Source organism: Trachurus japonicus, chromosome 20 (genome assembly GCF_045865225.1).
Source record: "Trachurus japonicus isolate A0001 chromosome 20, Traja_1.0".
Lineage (NCBI taxonomy): Eukaryota > Metazoa > Chordata > Actinopteri > Carangiformes > Carangidae > Trachurus > Trachurus japonicus.
In genome coordinates, this window is record NC_140926.1 from 23554320 (window position 1) to 23578482 (window position 24163).

Here is a 24163-nt window from a genome sequence, read left to right on the forward strand (position 1 = left end):
TTAACAAAATAACTAAACTTTGACTGGCTGTTTAAAATGAGACTCATTTAACCTCAAATATGTCCACCGTCTCACTCTTTCTGCATAGATTTGTGTGCGCTTACTTTTTGACCATCATATTTCCGACGGCACCTGAAGGCGGCATGATTCGGTGGCTGCTGAGCTGATCTTTGTGCGAACGAAGCAGAGCGGTCGCAGTTAGCAACGGACAGCAAACACACAGGAAAGACGCGAAAGACGGCGGAGGAGACAGCGTTTGAGCCAGAAAATCAACACGGAAGGCGATAACAGAGTGACAGGGACGGCCTTAAAATGGTAAGACGACATTTACAGAGCCGAGAACGTAGGCTGGCGACACGGAGAGCTAGCGGGCTAATGCTAAACGGTTAGCGAACTGTTTTCCTGACTCATTATTGAGGAGCCCGAGAAGCTAGGCTGCCATTTTACACCAGCAACACGGGCAATTGGTCTCTCCTGGTCGCTCTGGCTGGCTCAGTCAATAATGTATTTATGTTAAATATGTCCGATATAACACTTTTACATCAAAACGAATAAAACATATGACCCAAATAGGGGCCGTAGTTGGATTGAAAGCCAGTCCACCCAGCGCCTGCTGATAAGCTAAATGGCTAATCGAGCCTTAGAAGCTAATGATAGCTAGCAGTGTTGCGTAGCAGACTCTGGTTCAATTCACCACCCGATGTGAGGAAATTTGAACGGATATTATGAAATATTCTTGGTGTATAGCTTTATCTTATTTTATGTGATGGCTACAAGGCTGTAGTTGAGCTGACGATGCCACAGCTGGTGTTTAAAACGAATACATCGGCCCTCTACCGCTTCTGAGTGAGGGATAGTGATTTGAACCTGACACAGGGCTCCCACACTCCTGGAATACTTTGAAAAACCCTCCAGGTGTTAAATCGCCTGTCTCCAGGCCTGGATGTGTTTGGAAAATTGTTAAACTTTGTCACATCAACACGAATGAAATCTGTCCCCTATGAGTGATCAGGATCTCTCAACAGAAGGGAAATATTGCTTATTGTTGTTGACTGGCTCCATAACGTTACCTCTCTCCTTGGTTTTTGAATAGGAAGCAAACCCAGTTGACCTACATGTTTAATGTTTAATCATTGACTCCCATCAGTTTTAAAAGTCGTAGCATCTCCAGTTGGCACCCTGTTTTGCCCTCGCAATGTTTTGTTTTCTCACGTTAGTACGCCTGTAGTTTGTAATATAATTTCCACCTACTGGTATGGATATACAGTACACCCTTTCATTGCCCCGTTTAGGTTTGCAATGATTATTATTTTTCAAACTTGAAATGTCATTATTTAGAATTTTAATCTTCTAAACATTTGAATGTAAAATATCAGTATAGCCTGATAACATTGTAATAATAATGTAACATTTGTGGTTCATACAGGGCTCCCATAGTCATAATGGAGTTATAAAATGGTTGTTTGGACACATGTTTTGTGAAGGCCTGCTGAACATGTAGCTGATGTTACCACTGAACGGTTGTTGTTGGTTGCTCACTGAAGCTGTCTTCACATTACCTTGATTTGAAAGTTGTCAACAGATGTTTAGTTGTTAGGAGAAGGATGCTGCTTTTTGATGAAAAACCTTTTCTTTGATTTGTCAGCTAAGTTTTCTGTTTGTCCAGACAGAGATGTGCACTGCAGCAGTATTTATTAGGACTAAATATGACTATATCTCTTATGTTATTAATGGCACTGTCATCTCACCTTGCAGTGTGGTTGAGCTGCTTCACCTTTAAGAGGTAACAGTTTCCATCAGTGTTTATATTTGAGTGTGGACTGGCGAGGCCTCGTTTTACATGGGTAGAAACATCTCATCCCCACAGAGTCAACCTGTTTAATTGGCATTATCTGTGTGACCTGAAGGTGGAGGTGTATTGGCACCTAGTGCAGCATCCACAGTTGGATGACATTTTACTTTTAGCCACAGTTATCCATCCTCACATGTGTAGCTGTTCAGAGGCAGCGAAGAATATGTTCATAATATCCTCCCATCTGTTTTCATGTCATGTAGCATTTGTCAGTTTGAGGTAAAGCGTGTATTTTCAGTCAACCTTAAGTAGCCTGAAATAACACAAAAATAATTTATGTTGTGGAGCTATTGATGTGTTACGTTCAAAGACTCCTTGTTCTTTGGCTTTGACAAGAATCTTGAATTTCCACATTTGATGTAATGGAAACATCTATTTAAGGCAAAATTTCTCCAGTGATGTTTATACTACTTAGAGCATGAGCTGCACCTGATATGCCCTTTCGCAATAGCTCAGTTCAGCTGATTCTTCCTCTGCTCAACATCACGCTGGCAGACACAACTGACATCAGTCTGCATTTGTGTGTGGATCCCTATAAAGAGCACCCAGGGTAGCTCTATTAGCAAATCAGCTGTATGTAAACACGCTGTTGTAGAGACTGGATCAACTGCAGAGTAACCTGCCACAGTCGTTTATCATCTCACCGTCTTTATGGGCCATAAACAGCCTATAATATGTGAATATTAGGTCACAGAGAAAATCATTGGCATGCTAATTAACAAGAGCTGATAGTTGTAGAGTTATCGAGCTGAAACCATCAGTCAGTTCCTTGAAAATTCATTGGCTTTGATTTAATAAATAATTGATAAACTATTACACATTTTCAGTGGTGTGGAAGTCGCAGTTTCGATCACGTTTGGACAGATGGTTGGACAAAGCATCACATTTTATTTTAGAGGAAACAACAAATCAATTAATGGTGAAAAAATAGGCAAATTAATTCACGATTCAAATGATCAGCTCCAGCTGTTATCATCAGAAATCCTCTGCTCTGCTGCAGTGAAATCATTTAGCTTCTGCAGAAAGTCACGTCGGGCCCGATCACACCGTCCTCCCTCCATCACCCTACCTGACCCATCCAGGTCCGTCTGCTTAATATGTACGAGATGCTTTGAAGTGACGGCGCTGACGGTAGCGATTGTAAAGTCAAACCAAAAGGGGCCGCGAATCTCTGCTTGGCTGCTCTTGTGAATGCTGAGCAGAGCAACAGAAATCAAAAGCTGCTTACGCTAATGAAATGTCCTCCCTCGCCGCCTAACCCGGCCTAAGATCGGTTGCATACACGCACACACAAACACACACCTTACAAGCAAGTCAGTTATAGAAGAGCAGCTCATCACTGTTGTTCAGATTTAGCTGAAGCGCCACTGCTCCTCATGACTCACCATTTGTTACCAGATGTGTTTTTGCTTTGGTCACCAAAAAAATGCAGATTTAAGGCAGGAATTGTTGAGATCCTAAAATCAAAGTGATGGACAGGACACACACGTCTGACTGTGCACTTGGTGGAAATGGCAGGCTCTTGCACCTTTTGTTATGCTGCGGTTTGCATTCTTTGTGTTTTTTAAATGTAGGGTATTAGGTTGTTGAGTCTGGCCAGGACACACAGTGACCAGGGTAATCTGATTTACCAGGCTGAGCTTTTTTTCCCACGGATACCGCTCTCCCTCTTTCTTCCTCTCTGTCACTCTCCACCACTCCCTGCATCCTTCCCGTTCAACAAACCTCTCTCATGCACTCCAATCGGGTTCATGAGCTGTGCTGATACCTGCAGTAAAAGACCCGTCTCTGAGTAGAAACGGGCCGAATGCAGGTGAGCTTTGACTGGCCAGTCTGTCAGATGTCCAACGGCTACTTCAGCTGGCAGCCGTTCATCAAATCCCAACATGAAAATCTGCAGGGATTTGGGAGTCCTGTAGCTGCTGGGGACAGCAGGGTAAGAACATATTTTAAATGGAGCGCAGAGAAACACATTTGCATTGTACACTTGCAACTGGCGTAAGATTTAGTTTAATTACTTGAGTTTTCCTTGAAGCTGGCAGTAGTTTTATTTTTTATTTTTACAGGGTGGTGTGGTGGTTTCCCCTCTCAGTCCCCAGTTTAACTTCCTCAGCCCTCTGTGGAGTTTTGTGCTACTATTTGTGGTTTGCTTTTGGAGGCACCAGTGCTTGTAAATACTTAACACTGTATTCTTTAATATTGTGGATTCATTTTTCCCATTTAGTAAAGCTCCAACACCTACTCATCTTGAAATCTTAGTGCCTCACTACCTGGAAGTCCGACCTGGTTGTTGTAATGTGAGTAAACGTGAAGCCAGGAACCATGTGGCGCTGAAAGCCGATGTGTAACTGAACATAGCTCATGGCTAGTTTTGCAATAGCATTGGAGATTAAACTGTATTAAGTGTTTACCTAGTTTACATAATTAGGTCAGTATTGGATTTGTGGATACCGAATGCTGTCTATAAAACAGCAGGGAATAGTGAAAACTGCAATTTAATTGACCCAAACACACAGGCACCTGCTAATGTTTGGTATTTGTTTTTGTTGTTGTTGTATTTTAAGATCATTTGAAGTCTAGAGGAGAAGGTGTCGTCATAAACAACACTTGTTGACAGGCTCGTTGCCGTGGACCAGACACATTTAGGCCCGGTCAAGTTGTTCCCTGAAAAGCACATGTTCCTCGAAACAAGTGTTGACCTGTGACCCCTGCTGCCTCCTGTGGAGGAGGAGCAGGCCGACCGGGGGGCAGGTTGTTGACGTCCAGGCGTGGGAATCTTGTTTCGCGACATACTTTCTAGAAACAGTCGCCACTTCACTCAGGCGTCCACATCTACACTTCATCTACGCCCCCATAACTGTGAAACTGATAAGTGATCGGGACGTCGTATCTGATACCTTCTGATGTGGGAATCTGAAAGCTGATCCCAGCGCGGCCGTGAAGGGCACCTTTCTTCACCACCGGTGAATAGGAGCGCAGGAGACAAGAGAGAGACTGAACAACACACCGCCTTCTGTAGTCGAATGGCTACTCGGTGGTATTGTCTGCCCCAGTTGCCATGGCAACTGTCGGAGCACCTCAGGTAGGTAGGGCTGCCTCTCCGAGTCGAACGAGGATCTGCTGAAGAGCAGCGCCGGGGCCGGAGCCGGCCTCGAGTCGGTGCGCGCGATACGAGGAACATTTTCTACGTGCGATAACTCAACAGCAGTGTGATGCAATTAATAAATAAATATTGAAGTGTGCATGAGTGCACAAACAAAGGTCACTATCCTCCGGCCTCCAGTCTCCCTGCTGAGGGGGGGACTGTCTCGCTCTGACTAGTCTGTAGTTTACACATGTGACATGTCTGTAGTAGACACAGTTTTGCGGTTAGCTTCATGACAACAGGTCAGTGTCGGCTTACCGTCGGCGTGCTGTGTCGGGGTATAACAAACTAATTGCTTCTTTGACTTGCAAAGGTTGTGATGACACTGACAGATGTACAACTGTAGTTGCGGTCCTCGCTGGTCTCCACCACTGAGTGTGAGCTGTCTGCTGTGTGTGTGTGTGTGTGTGTGTGTGAGGAGCTGCAGCCTGACACCAAAATGCAGCTTTTTTATTCTGGTTCATTTGGCGCTTTGAAAATCCTCTGACTGCATGGTACTGGAGATGAAATTATTTTTTCTACATTACTTTCAGTCAGTCTTGGGTAATAGGTTTATTGTTTATATCGATGATGAAAATACAATTCATGATCAGCACTGGTCCAGAGTTGTATTTAGGCTGACCTGTGGCCCGGTATCCATCAGCTAACACACCAACCAGCATCCTATTCCTAACCATGTGTGAGCAAATGGTGAGTTAAGAGTGAGAAATAAAGAGCTGACATCTCTACAGGGCTCGACAGTGCGACTGTTTTGCTCGCATTTGCGAGTTGATAATATCCCGTGCGAATAAAAAATTGCATTCAGTCGCATCAGTGCGACTCGGACAGAAACTGCATGCACCGCTTTGCATGCTGTTTAATGTGAGCAGTATCCCCCCCCTCCCCGCCCCCCCTGCCTGTTTGGTGATTTTGGCCGCCGCATTGATTAAAGCTTGTGTACATCGGGGCCGTTCAGATGTAACGTCTTTTCCGCACATTACTTTCAAGGTAGACGCGCGTCATGCACGCCAAGGCGACACCGTAGCAGCGCACATTCGGTGCGAAGCGCTTTTTTTCCGTGCACGTTCGACCTGCTTCTCCCTCCGGTACACGGTCTCGGGCTGTGTATCTCCTACTGTTTCACATGGAGCTCTGCTCCGTTTGAAAGGTGAAGAAAGCCCAGACGTGGCCTCCGAGGCTACCGCGGAGCTATCAAAAAAAAAAAAAACGCTTGTCGCGGTGAGAACAGCTGACATGTGGTCACAGTCTCACAGTGCAACATTCATATAAACTTCAACCTCAAAGCTCCCTGTCTGACCTGTCCCTGATCATCACACAGGGGCAACATGGAGCTGCTTGTGTGACAGGTTGTTGAGGAAAAATGTTTGGTGTTTTTACTGTTCTCAAATGTAAAAATGGGTCATGTTGGACCCTCAGCATTATTTAAGGCTTAAACAGCCTGCTACAACATTTTTCATTGTGCTCTGTATGTAATGTTCAGCTTTTTATACTGAGGGAAATATAGGTTCACTGCTCATCAATACCCCCACCCCAGGGCCACATGCACACACATTCAGCGCAAAACTAAAAACTAATATTGGTTGTAATAAATATTCTATTTTCTCACACATATTTGCAATGTTTGTCTTTCCTGATTTTTGTTAAGGCAAAGAGCCAGTTATAACATTAGCAAATATAATATATAATATAACATAAGACAAATTAGTCTACAGGGTTAGGATTATAGGCTAAATCTACTTTTTTTGTTTGAAAATGATATTTTCACCAAAACTGCAAAATTTTTATTGTGCTACTAAAAAATGTTGTGTGCTACTAAATTTTTCAGCATGGTAGCACAGTGCTACTTGGAAAAAAGCTTAGCGTCAAGCCCTGCTCTAGAAAGTAACAACTGTGTGGTACCAGTACAAAGCTTCAGACAGTGGATATTAAAACTAACCAAAATGTGACTGGTTTCTGCTCTGTAGATGAGCTGTCTGTCTGTCTGGACTGTATCTCAGTCATGTGTAAGTATTATTTATCAAAACATGCAGTCAGTTAGTCAGTAGTTGATATATCAGTGAGAAGACCTACATAATGGACAGCTATTAGAGCTACAGCTAACCATTGATTTCATTATCTATTAATTCATGGACAAATTATGTTGTGAAGTGTTTGTGTCTTCATATTAGGGCTGCCCCCAAATAGTCGACCAAGCACTGGTCGACTAAAAAATCATTAGCCGACCAAAATTTCATTGATCGATTAGTTGCAGGAAAGAAAAAAAACAAACATTTGGAGCCGTATCTTGTCAAAATTAAGTCAAAATCAATATGGCTGAACTGTATATGAAAGGCTATAGGGCTTTTAATTTGAAGGGCCAGATACAGGAAGTCGTGACACTCACTCGCTGTCAGTTTTTTTGTTGTTGTTTTTTTTTTTTACAAGGCAGGTGTCTCTCTCTCTTTTTTTTTCAAAAGCGACTTTTACCGATCATGTTGTTACAGACGTTTCTGGTTTGGAGACTCGGACGTAAAAGTACATATCAGCGATTAGTCGACTAATCGCCAGAAATGACGACTACTGGTCGACCAAGAAAATCTTTGGTCGGGGGCAGCCCTACTTCAGATGTCATGTTCTGTCCAACCAACAGCCCATAATGTAGATGAATGTTTTTGAGAAGCCTGAACAAGTGAGTGAGGATGGTGTGTGTGTTGATTGTGTGTTGTTAGCTGTTGAAGGGTAGGGGTGGCAGCAGATTGCAGCTGCAGTGCTGTGGTCAGTCTGTGGGAGTGTGGGTGAGGGGGGTGAGGGGGGGTTGGGGTTTCTGGAGTCAGAGCTGGGCGTGGAGAGGATGACAGATACTGATGAAGGCCTAATCCAAGTCTTGAAATGCCCAGAGTTTACTGCTGCGTCGAGGCTTTTGCTCCTCCATGTTATCATCCTCACCGTGCTGTGGTTTGTGGAGGCAGGCTCTGGAAAAGTGCTGCAATATGAACTTAAACTGTAACACACGAGTTTAGGGCTGCAACGGATGATTATTTTCTTATCGATTATTAGTTTTATTTTTCTTATAAGTATATTTTTTGGGGCTTTATTTGCCTTTATTTGATAGCACAGTCGAGAGACCGACAGGAAATGAGGAGGCAGAAAGAAGGAATGACGCACAGGAAAGGTGCAGTGACGACACATAGCGGTAATTATCGATTATTTTTAACGGTTAATGGATTAGTTGTTTGGTCAATAAAATGTTAAAAAATGTTGAAAAATGTGAATCGGTGTTTCCCAAACCAGAAGATGACGTCCCCAGATGTCTTGTTTTGTCCACAACCCAAAGAGAGTCAGTTTATTGTCATAAAAAAATTCACTTGCTGACTATTTAGATAATTCATTAATCATAATCCATTTATAAACAGAAATATTTGTCTGACATTTTCATATATTTATAGAATGAACATTCATCCAGGGCTTGGGCTGGTAAACAAAACAAGTACTTTGGGAAAATTCGTTGGTAATTTTCCATCATTTATAATTAATTTCCAATGGATTAAATATGAATATCAAAATATAACTGTGTCCACAAATGCATAGATTTTCTGCCTTGTACAGAAACTGATATTTTGGTGTTTACTTTCAAGCGTGCTGCTACGTGGTGACATCGAAGCCGATCAGACGTCAAGCGCTCATTCATTGTCTGGCAGCGCGCTCGTCAACAGGGACAGGAAGTAAACAGAGCAGGTCACTCTGCTTCCTCCCCTCTCCCTCTGACAGACTGTTGCACTTGGGTCACGTCCTGAGTCTCTCTGGCCCTAATAGCTGTGAATGGCCAGAGTCGGGCAGCGCTGCATGCCTGGTCCTGCTAAATATAGCAGCGCTGCCTACATGTACACAGCAGTTTTCTACCAGCACGCCCTCCCTTTAGTCTCTCTGCTCCTTTAGGCTGCTTCAGCCCAGCTCCACATTCTGCTCTATCTATTTGCTCTTCACTGTGGTTGGATGTCAAATCTACCGATGGCACATCCTGTGGTTTGATGCTTGCATTTAATGAATGTCTTAATATTTGTTTTATTTCATGCAGAGCTACCAAAATGTTCACAGTTGCCTGTGTTGGAATACAGCTGATTTAATTGCTGGCAGAATTGGCAGGTTTGAATTAGGGCTGCAGATAATGATGATATTAAAGATTATGATTATGATGGTTTAGTGATAAACTGTCGGGTATTGAAAAAGCAAAAAAACAACATCTTGCAGAGAGGTTTCCATCGTTTACAGCAAGTTCAGTTTGCTGTGGAAGAAAAGAAAAAAAGCAGCACATCTTTACATCTGATAGGAGTTTTAATATATTTTGTCAATATTTGATTGATTGATTGATTGATCTAATTTGGATTACAGCTGTCAGATACAACTTGCTGTGTGTTCTCTGTAGTTAATGTGTCATGAGTCCATGTGGGGAATTTTGGAAACTAAAGGACGCCTGAATGCAGCTTTTCATAACAACATCTGTGTCACATGAAGAGAACATAATTAGAGCATTTCCACCAGAATGAGCATTGTGTTTTTATTTCATCCAGGAATAAAAGTGAGACTTGGATGTAGTAAATGTGTAATGACTTACCCCCCGAGCACTGTTTGGTGAGCTAAATAGTTGGTGCTGTCTTGTTATCTCTGTCTGCCGCTTAATTTAGAACAGATTGAAGTTTTTCACTTTGACACATTCAGTAGTTTTCTTTTGTTGATCAGTGCACAACAAAAAAGCATCACTAATTCCAGCCTGCTTCCGTCCAAGTGGGGCTGAGAAGTTATTGCATGTTCTTGATGTGCAAATAATCAGCACAGTCACCGATTCCCAGCCGCTCAGTTTTCTGTTTCTCAGTTTCTCTTCCTGTGTTGGTTCTGTCTTGTCACACTCCGTATGTTTCCTTCTGGGTCTTGAAAGATGTTGTTGCAGGAAACTCAAGGCGTTGGTTTACTGTCTGGTCATGTCCTGACAGCAGGGATGAAATTACAGCTTGAGGTCTGTCAGTTAGCAGCCGTCCTCATCAGGCCTGCTGTGGGTCCACAGTCTGGATCCAGTGTCATATTTGAAACATTTAGATTCGACTGTTTTCATTTTAATCTCCAAGACTGCATGTACTCTTGTGTTGTGCATCATTCTCACGTGGTACAACATTGCTGATGTTTACCTTGGAATGTCTTTGAGCGACACAATGAAGCTGCGAACACAATGTAAAGGAGTGGATGATTCCTTTAACAGATGCTTAAAAGTACAAATTGGCTCATGTGGGCCAAGAGGAAAGACTGAGCGCTGTGTTGACACTCCTGGTGAAAGAAACCATGGAGGTGCTGAAGTGGACTAATCTGTCATTAGCTGAGTGACGTCAGGCTGGTCAGCACCATGTCTGCAGGGATCAGAGCCAGGTGGCCGCACATAAATCCATACAACCTACCTGGATAGCTACTTTGACAACTCATTGATTATTGTTTCTGGGGTTTGGGACTAATTCAGCCGATCACCAGTTTTTATGCGGATAAATCAAACATCGCTAATCAAAATCCACCCTTGTCTTCTCTTCATGTCCTCCTCAGCTCATCTGGTGAGGAGCGCCGCAGCTTTTAGGTGGAGGAGTGGCAGACAGCGCCACCCAGGTGCGCAGAGTGGGACTGCATCCTGTCTCACAACCCGACGACCAGCTTCTGAAGCGCCGCCGCCGCCACCGTCGCCAGATGGACTGCAAACTCTGAGAGCAGAGCGACTCAGGACAGAAATCGACCCGAGGAGAGGAGCCGGGAGGAGACAGCCCGCCGGAGCAGGAAAGGGAGGGCACTTGGTTGGGAGAGGAGAGGAGCGGAGCGCACAAGGGGCTCTACCATGTCGTCGAACAGGACCCAGAACCCCCACGGACTGAAACAGATAGGCCTGGACCAGATATGGGACGACCTGCGGGCTGGCATCCAGCAGGTTTACACAAGGCAAAGCATGGCCAAGTCACGCTACATGGAACTCTACACGTATCCTGAGAGATCACTGTGTGGCTGCGATCATAGTATGATTGTGTTTGATCATTACTCTGGAGCTGAAACACCTCATCTATCAGTCAAGTGGTTTTCTTTTTAGGTTTAGATCTGACAGTTTTCACCTTTCTGACTCTGTGCAAACCAAAAAAACATCTAATTAGATAAACTTTATCCCGAAGGGGAAATTTGTCTTGGGCAAAAGTGCGTAGCCATATAGCAACAATACAATAAGTACAGTGACAGACATACAGGCAATAGACATACAGACAAAGCAGCATTGCACAACATCAGAACCATTAGCAGTCTGCATTATCGGTTCTAAAAGAGAAGTGGAAGGTAAAAAAGGACAGAAGCTTGACTAGGTAAAAAATAAATAATAGAATTAAAAGATAATAATATCCGTGGAGAATTACAAAAGTAGCTACACTACGCTTCCTCCAATGAATCTTGAAGAACTATTCACGATTCTTACTTTTAGCTCACTTACAGCTGATGCATCCTACCCAGTCATGATATTCAGCAGTATAGCCAGTGCTGGGCAAATATTAACCAGTATTTTATTTTACCACGTGACCTAGTCCTGCTGTGTGTGTGTCGTCGTAGTGTAGTCAGTCACACTAGCTTGTTACTTCCTTCTCGCTAAAACCTGTTTTCATCAGAGAACATCCAGCAGGCCAGAGTCCAGAAAACAGGAAACGAACCTTTGCTTCAAAATATTGTTCTGTGTTTTCTGAAGTTACTGAACAAAGCTGGAGCCGAAAGATGTTTTTTTAATTTCAAATAGAAGTGTCAGTGTCCGACTGTAAGTCATTGTTACAAGGTGCTGGTCTCACACTGACCTTGTTAATTAAAAAAAGTCTTTAAAAAGATGGAGAACATATTTCATCGCCCTTTAAATGTTCAAACTGAAATGTCAGATTCAGTGTTGAGCTCATAGCAGAGAGGTGGTCTTCTCTGAGGTTAAGGTTTGTTGACAACTTCACTTCCTCTTCTGCACTCTCCCCCCACTAAAGGATGTCATCATTTACCTGAAGCACTAAATCCAGTGAACCATATTAGCTCAACACTGTTACCTTGACAGGAGGAAACAGCCCAACACAAATCAAACTATAAACAAGCTTCATTCGGTCGCTGACATGTTTTCCTGTCAGAGCTTACTCTGGTCACTGATGGCAGCAGCTCTGTTGGAGTTGTACAGTTATGCTCTGCAGAATGGGAAAGAATATGTCACCACAACATGAAATATTAGGAAAGCAGTGAGATAAAGTGGAGCGTATTCAGTCTAGTTTCAGACTTAGTGAGAGCACCTGTGTCAATGTTTCTTCCTTAACCTGTTCTTCAGACATGTATATAACTATTGTACCAGTGTCCACCAGTCCAGCCAGGGCAGGGGCTCCGTGCCCCCGGCCAAGCCCTCCAAAAAGTCCACCACTCCGGGCGGGGCTCAGTTTGTAGGCCTGGAGCTCTACAAGCGGCTCAAGGAGTTCCTGAAGAACTACTTGACCAGCCTGCTGAAGGTCAGTCCACACGCACACTTGTTTTTAACTTGTTTTTCATTTTAAGTGTGATTGCTGATACTGATCATTTCTGACTTGCATTGCAGATGGTGTATGTTACATCACACTGACACATTTAAATATTTTATTTGTATATTTTACACTGTTTTTTTATTTTCTTATTCTTGGAAGCAGGCACAATAACACATTTCATTGCACATTGTGTGACAAATAAATATCATCTTATCTTAAAAAGTAGAATGTACAAGATCCACATGATATGATGTTTTGTTTTGGTGGCCTGGTCCCCACCAGTGTTGTGAACAAAGTGGGAGGTGGGACCACACTACACAGCAAACAGTGCTCGCCTCAGACAACAGATTACCCACAGAGGTTCAGTGACTAGAAGCGTTAATTCTGATCTACCAATCGGCAATTTTAACTCTGTGAACTCCCAACATCTCATCGATGAACCCTCTCTTCTCTTTCTGTCCCATTCCCTCTGTGCCTGGCTTCCCTCTCCAGGATGGTGAGGATTTAATGGACGAGTGTGTTTTGAAGTTTTACACACAGCAGTGGGAGGATTACCGCTTCTCTAGTAAGGTCCTCAACGGGATCTGTGCCTACCTCAACCGCCACTGGGTCAGACGAGAGTGTGATGAGGGACGCAAGGGCATTTATGAGATATATTCTGTGAGTCTGATTCTTCTTTTTTTTTATGAGTGATGATTGCTCAGCAGACGCTTCAGAGAGATGTTCGTCTCAGCAGTTTTAACAATGTGAACACAAAAGGCATGACATGGTGGACAGGACTTCACACACTTGATCTAGATGTAGTTTGATCATCATGTCATAAAGCTTTGTGCTTCATGTGAGTGTTGATAAATGTAAATGTTCCCAGCAGAGTTTACGATGTGAGAGCAGATCGTGACGTCTGGGTTAGTTTCTATAAGTCATTGTAAACTCTGGGGTGAAGCAGACGACCACACTGATCAAAAGGAACAGAGACAAGTCACACACACACGCAGCCTGAAGTCCTGACCTTTTATTAATCTTGTCATCCTCCTCCCCCCTCTCCCCCCTCTCCTCTCTCACCCTGCTGTGTCCTCCCAGCTGGCACTTGTGACCTGGAGGGAGTGTTTATTCCGACCTCTCAACAAACAGGTGTGTTTGGTTTCTTTTTATAGAAGTAAAGTGAGAAATAACAAAACGTGTGACGAGCAGTGATTAAAAACCTGCCCTTCAGTTTTTATTGTTTCTGTCAATCGAGTAATCTGACACGAACAATTCAGTATTTTAGAATTCTGTCTCTTCGATGTCATGAACTAAAGTTATTGTCCTTGTTCAGGTAACAAATGCTGTGCTGAAGCTGATAGAGAGAGAGAGGAACGGAGAGACCATCAACACCAGACTGATCAGCGGTGTGGTCCAGTCTTACGGTAGGTCCCAGTTCTTACACATCAGAGACGAGACCAATAAAAGACATTCAGTGGCAAATATTTTGCAGCTGTGAAAATAACAAACCAAAGTTTTGGCTGTGCATCAGATGGTTCTTTGCCTCCACCTCACAACAGGCATTCTCATGTTGTATAAAACCACGTCTCCTCTCCTCCTGCAGTTGAGCTGGGCCTGAATGAAGAGGACGCCTTCGCCAAAGGCCCGACGCTCTCCGTCTACAAAGAATACTTTGAATGCCAGTTCCTCACTGACACAGAACGCTTCTACACACGCGAGAGCACAGTGTTCCTGGACCAGAACCCTGTCACCGAGTACATGAAGAAGGTGGGCGCTCGCTCATTCGCTCATCAAGAAATGTACGAGTTGACTTTTTTTTTTTTTTTTGGTGGATGCTTATTTCTGTGTGTGTTTTTTCCCTCAGGCGGAGGCGCGTCTGCTGGAGGAGCAGCGCCGCGTGCAGGTTTACCTCCATGAATCCACCCAGGACGAACTGGCCAGGAAGTGTGAGCAGGTCCTCATAGAGAAACACCTGGAGGTCTTCCACACCGAGTTTCAGAACCTCCTGGACGCAGATAAAAATGAAGGTAAGGCAACGATTTCACCTCAGTCTCACACCAACCCAGACTTTTGAAATAGCTTAAAGGTCCAGTGTGTAATAATTGTCAAGGTTTATTGGCAAAATCTTAATATACTACCCATGAATATATTTGTGTATAGTGTATAATCGCTATAAAATAAAATCTGTTTGGTTTTCGTAGCCTTGTAATTCTTCTTTTATATATACAGTACATAAAGCAAGGGTCTTGCTTTAGAGAGTGTTGCCATCTTGCACCTCCATGTTTGTCCAGCCAGTCAGAGAGCAAGTTTCGCGTTCATAAATAAACCAACAAAGAAGGAGTAGGAGACAGCAGACATATTGTAAAATGGTTTAGATCTTCACCTCATCGCTCCATGCTCCTGAAATACTCCCTGTCGTCGTGAACAAGTTTTTTGGTCCTCGGAGGCCACTGTCACTTTGTCGACAGGAGGGGTGAGTGCAAGCAAGCGAGTGAGCGAATGCTGCAAACTAGAATCCAAATGCTGGATATCACGGTTTTCCAGCCATTTTACACACTGGACCTTTAATATCAGTGTAATGGTTTTTCTAATGTCAAATGAACCTGGATTTCTGTGGGTTATGGGTTGTTATCAAAACAGTTGTAAGTGGCTGAAGTGAGATGAGCATCAACAGTGATGGTGATGGAATGTCAGACAGAGGCGGTCGGCTCCTTGAATCACATACTGAAAGTACCGAGTCAGAGCGACAGACTGGAGCAGCGTCAAATATTAATGATATTTATTCCAAGTTGTGTGCAGCGGTGTCATGGTGGTTTTCCTCAGCAGCTTGAAGAGAGAACATCAGCCACACAACAGCCACAAGTTTGATTTTAGTCATTAGGGCAATTAATGATAATTAGCTACAGATGATTTAATCAGCCACTGGTGACATTTCTCAATTAAAGTGATGAAGGCTCCGTCGGCCAAAAACAACAAGGCTGCCTGTGAGACGTTTACTACTTCGCTGTCTGCCAACAATCTGACAGTGAATCTTCAAAACCATCTCTAAGATTTATTTCCGAGGTGTTGTCCTCTTCCTGACTAATGGGACCGTAACAGTAATTCTGTTGTCGCTCTCTTGTTTGTTTCAGACCTGGGGCGGATGTACAACCTGGTGTCGCGGATCACAGATGGCCTGGGTGAACTGAAGAAACTCCTGGAGACTCATATCCACAACCAGGGCCTGGCTGCTATTGAGAAGTGTGGAGAGGCTGCGCTCAATGTACGTATCACTGTTCAGGTTCAGCACAGGGATTCTGCAGTGATGAATCACAGGGTGACCGCACGTCCTTCAATACAAATGTACTAATAGGCATGGCAAGTTTATTAGTGTAAGATTCATTTTATTTTGTTATTCGGAACTATTTTATGTTGTGTGGTTAGAACTGGGGGCGGAATGATCTGGTGGCCTGAATGGGAGTGTTGCGTGAGGTAGCAGCTGAGAAGAAGGAGAGTGACGGGTGGCCCTCAGTTTGTTTTTGTCCCGTAGCTAATAAACCGATTGAGCTAATCCAGAGAAAAGGTTCCTGTGCTGTTCTTCACCTGCGACCCACGGATATTTCACAGCAAGGTGACGCTAAAACCACAGCGTTACACTCCCATTCAGACCAAAAAAGGGTTTTCCTGGAGTTTTTCCTCAGTGGATGTGAGGGTCTAAGGGCAGAGGATGTTGTTATGATGCCATGTAAAGCCCTTTACAAATAAACTTGCCTTGCCTTGCCATACCAGATCATTCCACCCCCAGTTCTAATCACACAACATAAAATAGTTCATAATAACAAAATCAAATTCATGGGGGGCAGGACGGGCAGACGTGACACAGGTGTTGTATACAGACAAGAAAACAGTTTCCAACATGGAATATCGGAAAACTAAATAATAAAAAGCCTTTAAAAGTGTTGAATTGTCTTTTATCCAGATTGTTTAGGTCCTAAATATTGCTGTCTTCTAATAGACGTCATAAACTACTACTTACAATGTTCACATCACCACGAGAATTTCTGAATGCTCTTTTTGCCCCATCGATGCATTTACATCATGTTCATTAACCTTACTATTAATTTTGAAATGACATCAATGCCTTTAATTGGAATGAGTATATTTTGACTTCTGGCCTGTATTTCAGTGGCAGGTTTGGTCTTAAATTTTGTTTATGTATTAAAACAGTCTTAAATGTAACTTGTTTGTAGTTGTACCTGTAGTCACCATGGAAACAGCCACTTTAGTCATTTGACAACATATTGACAAATTGTCAGTGTGGGGCAGTGCTACTTCTGGTGCCAGTTCACAAAAATGTGCAGGAATCTATTTAGTCGACTGTTTTACAGAAGAGTTTCAGGCTGACTTTCCTAAATGAAAGGATGTTCATTTATGATTGACCCAAAGATGTGTGTGTGTTTCTCTCAGGACCCTAAAGTGTACGTCCAGACCACCCTTGATGTCCACAAAAAGTACAATGCCTTGGTCATGTCTGCCTTCAACAATGACGCCGGCTTCGTGGCAGCTCTGGACAAGGTCAGTCCTCCTCCTCGAACCGAGGCCAGAAGCTCACAGTCTAAACTCTGACCCAGACACTGAAAAGACCTGTTGTTGTTGTTGTTTTCACAGGCATGCGGTCGATTCATCAACAACAACGCTGTCACCAGGATGGCTCAGTCCTCCAGCAAATCTCCTGAGCTGCTGGCCAGATACTGTGATTCTCTACTCAAGAAGAGGTGGGCAGCTTTTCAATATATGAACCTGAACATTTGGCTGATTAAAGTATAGATCCATGGGTGGTGTTCAGTACTGGTCCATATTCAGAAACCTAAACATATCAAGTAATACTGACAAACAGCATTAACCACAGTGTCCATCCTCCAGCTGTTGTTTTCAGGATCAGTAATAAACATTTTAAAGGCATATTTCAACATTTTGGAAAATTGGCCCATTGCCATAATCCCTATAGTCTTAGCAGTAGGTTCGTTACCTTTAATTGTCGGTGCAAGCTGTTTTTCGATAGGCGGTGCAGAGACGCAAGCTGCTCAGAGCTACGCTACAGAGTTATATGGTATTTCCGGCTTTCCCTTATCAAACTCAAAATACACAATCAACAACTCCAAAACGCTCTTGTGGACAAGTTGGAACTACATTCCAGACACGGCTGCTGGGCGGAGTGATTTCTAAAAGCAAGGAGTTCTGAGTATTTGCTTCATGTGTCGTAATGTTACATAATTATACGTTATTATTTCATAGTGTGGTGAATGTGCAGGTCACAACTTGTCCACGAGAGCGTTTTGGAGTTGTTGGATTGTGTATTTAGTTTGATGAGGGAAATGCAGCCATTGGTCAACCTGAGTGTAGAGACACGGCTCCAGCTCCTGTTGTTGCTGAGGCTGAGATGAGCTGTGACAGGCCGTCTGCTTGTTTCCACTCGGCTCTGAGTTTAGCTTTTCTTTTGACATTCTGTCTCTCTCTCTCTGTTCTCTTCAGCTCCAAAAACCCGGAGGAGGCCGAGCTGGAGGACACACTCAACCAAGTGGTAAAGACGCTCTGACCTTTGTCTTTATGTGTCCACTAGTATCACGGCAACAATACATCCCTCACCCACTTCCTTCTGTGTTTATCTGATGTACTGGGTTTAGTTTGGTGGCACAGACCAGGCAGTCACTGACTTCACACAGACACACCCACCCACACACATTACTGCTCTCTAACTGAGCATGAACAAATGGAAAAACCTTAGAGACTTTGTAAAAATCAATCATTATGGATTCACTTGAATAATAACATAATGACTGTTTTATGCTGCAGTCAATCAACTCTCAACACGTCTTAAATTCTCATGCGGAATTTTAGTTTTTCAAGTGCTGTTGGTTCACATGAAGTTAACTGATGATGTTAGAAGTCATTGACAGTGAGAGAATAGATAGATAGATAGATAGATAGATAGATAGATAGATAGATAGATAGATAGATAGATAGATAGATAGATAGATAGATAAATACTTTCTCAGCTGCACAATCAATCATCAACAAATCAATTCATAAAATATTGCATAGAGTAAAAGAAGAATTTGAGTAATAGGTAATATAGATAGATAATAGATACAGAAGTGCTGTTTGTCTTTTGGTCTCCACATTTATTCAGGACGTGTGTGTGTGTGTCTCTCCTCTCCAGATGGTTGTGTTCAAGTACATCGAGGACAAAGACGTTTTCCAGAAGTTCTACGCTAAGATGCTCGCCAAACGTCTGGTCCACCAGAACAGCGCCAGCGACGACGCCGAGGCCAGCATGATCTCCAAGCTCAAGGTCTGAGTCCTAGCAACATGACCGAGTGCAGAACTCACACACACAGTTTTCATGAAACCACATCCACACCGACACTAAACTGCGGATGTCTGTGTCCTCTTGTGTCTCCTGCAGCAAGCATGTGGCTTCGAATACACGTCCAAACTGCAGCGAATGTTCCAGGACATCGGAGTCAGTAAAGACCTGAACGAGCAGTTTAAGAAGCACCTGACCAACTCTGAGCCTCTGGACTGTGAGTCTACACACACACACACACACACACACACACACACACACACACACACACACACACACACACACACACACACACACACACACACACACACACACACACACACACACACACAGGTCAACACACACAAAACCCTGAGTGTCGTAGGCCAGAATCAGTTAGAAAGTGAAACAACAGCAGATCAAACCCATGTGTGATGAAGAGAAGCTGACTTTACTCTTCATCTGTGTTGTAGTGGACTTCAGTATCCAGGTCCTGAGCTCCGGGTCCTGGCCTTTCCAGCAGTCCTGTACCTTTGCGCTGCCGTCTGAGGTGAGACTCACTCATCATGTTGAGAGTAGTTGACATGTTGGACTCTACACCTACTTGTATTTGATCCAGTAAACAGCAGAAAAAAAACATTTCCAGTTGTAAAACCTTGTTACTGAGGTTGTGTGTTCTGTCGGTGCAGCTGGAGCGGAGCTACCAGCGCTTCACGGCGTTCTACGCCAGCAGACACAGCGGCAGGAAGCTGACGTGGCTCTATCACCTGTCCAAAGGAGAGCTGGTCACCAACTGCTTCAAGAACAGGTACAGAGTGTGTGTGCTGATCTGGGATCAGAGGATACAGACTATTACCATAAAGCAGCCCATCGTTACGGGCATGTTAGTTTTAAAAAGCAATTAGTCATAGTTACTGTTCCTTTCCCCCAAAGGTAACTGAGTTACTACTTTATAAAAGTAACTAATTCTCAGGAAAAGTAACTATTGCGTTACTTTTGTATAAAATGCTCAAATGTGTGAAATTACTTGGACTTTATGTGGAACTAACCAACTCACTCAGTATTCCTCTGCAATGCGTCCACCTGCCTGTGCAGAGGAATACTGAGTGAGTTGGTTAGTTCCAGATAAACGCCTTTTTTTTTCAACTAGTTGACGGACTGAAAAAAGTATTTATTAAGTATTTATAACATCCCACACTTAAACAGGTGAATTATTATGTGATGTGACTTCTGGAGTCTGTAACTGTAACAGTGTCATAACGGGGAACTAGCGGTCTAACGATACACAAATATCATGCTTCGATACCGACCTCGGTTTTGAGGTCACAGTTCGGTTTATTTCGGTTCAGTATGGGAACAAAATGCAAAACATACATTTGCTTGTTTATCAGGAACTTTTGTAAACCAATAATTCAGGCTACACGTTTTAGTCAAATGTAATTATTGTAACATTATAGAAAATATGAAACATAAAATAAAATGGAAATGGAATACTGTTGTAAAGTGCTGCTTGGTAATAAGTTAAATAAATTATTCTCAAATAAACCAAATACATATGAAATAAGATGTCCAACAAATAAAATATTCTCAAATAAATAAAATATATATGAAATATTATGAAAATACATTTCTCACAGCTTGTAGGTGCAGATTAACAAAACTCTTCCACGTGTTCACAGCCTGGTACCGAATCGGTTCAATACAAACACATGTATCATTAAACCAGGAGGGGAAACAGTAACTTTTTGACTAGTCAAGTAGTTAGTGAAAGAAGTAGCGCCGTGGTAACGCTGTTATTCCCATCACTGGTTCCTAATGAAGACATGGATGTTTAGTGAAGCAGATGAGCTGTTTGGGACTATTTTCAGCAGTGGATTCATCCACATGTAGTGATCAGTTTGTGACTGAGTGGAAATATGTGAACATCACTAGACTTTGAAGAACTGAGCCTTTATTTAGTTTGTTATTATATTTAGCATCAGTTTTGAAGTCGCCGTCATACTGAAGCTGTTGTTGTTGCAGGTACACGCTGCAGGCCTCCACCTTCCAGATGGCCATCCTGCTGCAGTACAACACCGAGGACAGTTACACCGTGCAGCAGCTCACTGACAGCACACAGATCAAAACTGTGAGCACCACTTTGACACTTGTCTTCCTTTCCTGTGGCTCAGGGAGTTCTCTGAACTCTGAATGGATCAGACTGTTAAAATGAAAACACGTTCCCATGTAACTCTCATTAAAACACTGGATCAGTTTGATTTCTCTACTAACTTCATTTTCTTTGATTTTTCAGGACATTCTGGTTCAAGTTCTGCAAATTTTGTTAAAATCCAAGCTGCTGGTGAGTAAAACACACTCTTTTTTTTTCCCATTTTGACCACTAGATGGAGGCAGACCTCAGCTTTTTCTTTGTGATGATGACCTCACACTTTTTCAGAAGTTAGAGTTTAAAAAGCGCCAGCACTTTACATTCAGGTTTATTTAGAGTAGTTTGAATGTGTGGACAGGAAGTGTGTGGTGTCTCAGACAGACTGGTTGTAAAGGACACGTTGAGTGTTGCTCTCTGACCGAGCTGCAGTTCCCACCGTGTCACCAGCTGTGTCTCTAATGTCCATCTGTCCGTCTTTGTTTTCAGGTGCTGGAGGACGAGAACGCCAACGTGGACGAGGTGGAGTTCAAACCCGACACCGTCATCAAGCTGTTCCTCGGATACAAGAAGTGAGGAACTCATCGACTGGACCTGCTTGTTGTGATGTTGTAAATGTGTCCAGCAGCAGAGAGTGAGTTGTGTTGTTGTGTTGTTGTGTGTCTGCAGTAAGAAGCTGAGGGTCAACATCAACGTCCCCATGAAGACGGAGCAGAAGCAGGAGCAGGAGACGACTCACAAGAACATCGAGGAGGATCGCAAGCTGCTCATCCAGGTGACTGTCCACCTCAGATCAGTGCAGCCAGTGTTGGGACGCTACACTTTTAAAAAGGAATTAGTCTTAGTTACTTTCCCCCAGAAGTAACTGAGTTATTACATTATAAAAGTAACTGATGTGTTACTTCTTTATGTCAAATGACTTGGTCTCGCCCTCCCAACCCTCCTTCATCTGGAACTAACCAACTCACTCAGTATTCTTGGTGCGGAGGAATACTGAGTGAGTTGGTTAGTTCCAGATTAACAGCTTTTTTCCAACTAGTTGATTGACTGAAAGAAAAAAAAAGGTTATATAACATACACTTTAACGAGTGTATTGTTTTGTGACGGGACTTCTTGAGTCAAGTAACAGCACATTTTCTTGTCAGTAACGGGAACAGCGTTAGAACGGGGAAACTAACTTTTTTGATTAGTAGTCAAGTCACAGTTTATTTATAAAGCACATTTAAAACAACTTCAGTCGACCAAAGTGCTGTACAGTTGTAAAAATACAATATAGTTCATCATAAACACTATAATAAATAAAAACAAAACAAGGAATAATAAGCGCTCAATTTAAAACAAATTTTGAATAAAAAGACAGTGGGACGGCTTGTTCCTAAAGCAGTGTTGACTGTGTAGAGAAGTGTATTCATACGTATTTATGATGTCACCAGTGTGTCACTGACTCAGGTGAATGTGTGTGTGTGTTTGTCAGGCTGCAATAGTGAGGATCATGAAGATGAGGAAGGTCCTGAAGCATCAGCAGCTCCTGGCTGAAGTCCTGAACCAGCTGTCGTCCCGATTCAAACCCAGAGTCCCTGTCATCAAGGTAAAACACACACACACTCTCTCTCTCACTCTTTTATTTGTCATCATTACACTGATGCTGCATTCACGTGCAGTCGGGCAGACGGCCGTCGGTAACAAACCAGATGTCATTTTAGTCACAGAAGTCGAGAGAAAGCCGGTAAAACCTGGGTCAGGTAAACAATACCACATCGCTATGACAACATATTGTCATGTGTATTGTTTTGCCTCGTGCTGACGGACCACTTGTTTACATAGAGGCTTGTTTATGCTGTTACGTGCAGCGGCTATTGTCCGTCTGCCGTCTGCCCAATTTCACGTGAATGCAGCATGAAAAATACGATTCAGTTGCTTGTGATATACAACCGCAACACTAGATGGGAGTAATTCCTACACAATGTACCTTTAAATCTGAATCCAGAGAATTTTTGTTAGAAATAACTGCTGCAACAATTCATCAAGTGACAAAATGAGTAAGCAAATATTTAAACAAGCAACAATTTCATTGATAAAGAGGTCAACAAACACTGTTTCACCTGTTTGATAAAAAACAAAGCTGATATGTCAGACTTCAGTTGGTCCAGTATGAGTCATCATGGATCTTAAAGTCAAACTAAGACGTTTTGTCTCTGAGATTATAGAATAACAATCATCCCGATGGACAGACGTGTACTGAGTGTCATGTTTGTGTTTTGTCTCCCCCTTGTGGACAGAAATGCATCGACATCCTGATAGAGAAGGAGTACCTGGAGCGAGTGGACGGAGAGAAGGACACATACAGCTACCTGGCCTGAGCGCCGCCCTCCCTCCTTCCCACCCGCCGGATCTCCTCAGTTTTATTTTTATTTGTTATCTTTTTTTTAATTTTATGTCTGAGTAATAAAGTGTGGATCCCTCTGAGCGGCGGACATGTTTGTGAGTGTGTCGCTGAACATGTGACTGCCCCGATATGACAAACCATCAACGTGAGGGGGAGGAGGGTGTGAACTGTCTACTCTGCCTTCAAGGAACAAACGCCCCTCCTGTTGAGACTGGGAACCCCCGTCTACATGCTCGCCTGTCCCGTCCCATCCGTAGGACTCAAACACACTCACTTCCTTGTTGTCATATTGTAAATAACCAGACTGTAAGAGGAAAAAACAAACCCTACACCCTTCTTTACATAGCGCAAACGTAATGAATTAGCCTACAGCCAATCAGAGGAGAGCCGCATCCAAAGGTTTCTGCATGCTACTGCCTACCTGCACCACAGTGACCACGAAAAAGATTAAAAAGTAAAAATAAAAGTCGAGTCACTGGGCAGCCGACGCAGTCCACCGTACGACGACACGAAATCAACGCCGGTCATGAATTAAAGTCTACGACTGAACCGGAGGAGGTGGTGAGTTTAGAGCCGCCGTGACGCTTCTTTATCTGCTGAAGTTGTCTCAGTTTTGGTTGGAGGTCGGTTGGGTTCATGCAGGAGGCCTGTTTCATTACTGAACGGTGGACATTTGTATAGTGTGGTTCATTTTCTAAATGTGTGATAAATAAAAACAAGGAAAGATTTCTCTAAAAACCCGCCCCAGAGTTTTCCATCAGAAAAGACTCTGACAGTCGTTCATCTTCCCACAGCTTTTAAAAACCA

At 43.2% G+C, this 24163-nt stretch overlaps 1 protein-coding gene across 1 annotated transcript; it reads left to right on the top strand.

Moving 5' to 3' along the window:
* Positions 1-160: 160 nt before the first annotated feature.
* LOC146966948 (cullin-1) lies at positions 161-24094 on the top strand. The gene is made up of 22 exons (XM_085763566.1): positions 161-315; positions 10560-10982; positions 12331-12505; positions 13010-13177; positions 13598-13648; positions 13833-13923; positions 14103-14266; positions 14364-14526; positions 15631-15761; positions 16946-17053; positions 17147-17253; positions 18011-18059; positions 18699-18830; positions 18945-19062; positions 19298-19374; positions 19514-19632; positions 20847-20952; positions 21118-21165; positions 21460-21542; positions 21640-21745; positions 22445-22558; positions 23250-24094. The coding sequence occupies exons 2-22, from the start codon at positions 10843-10845 to the stop codon at positions 23328-23330; spliced, it is 2331 nt and encodes a 776-aa protein (XP_085619692.1). The 5' UTR covers positions 161-315; positions 10560-10842; the 3' UTR covers positions 23331-24094.
* Positions 24095-24163: the final 69 nt, after the last annotated feature.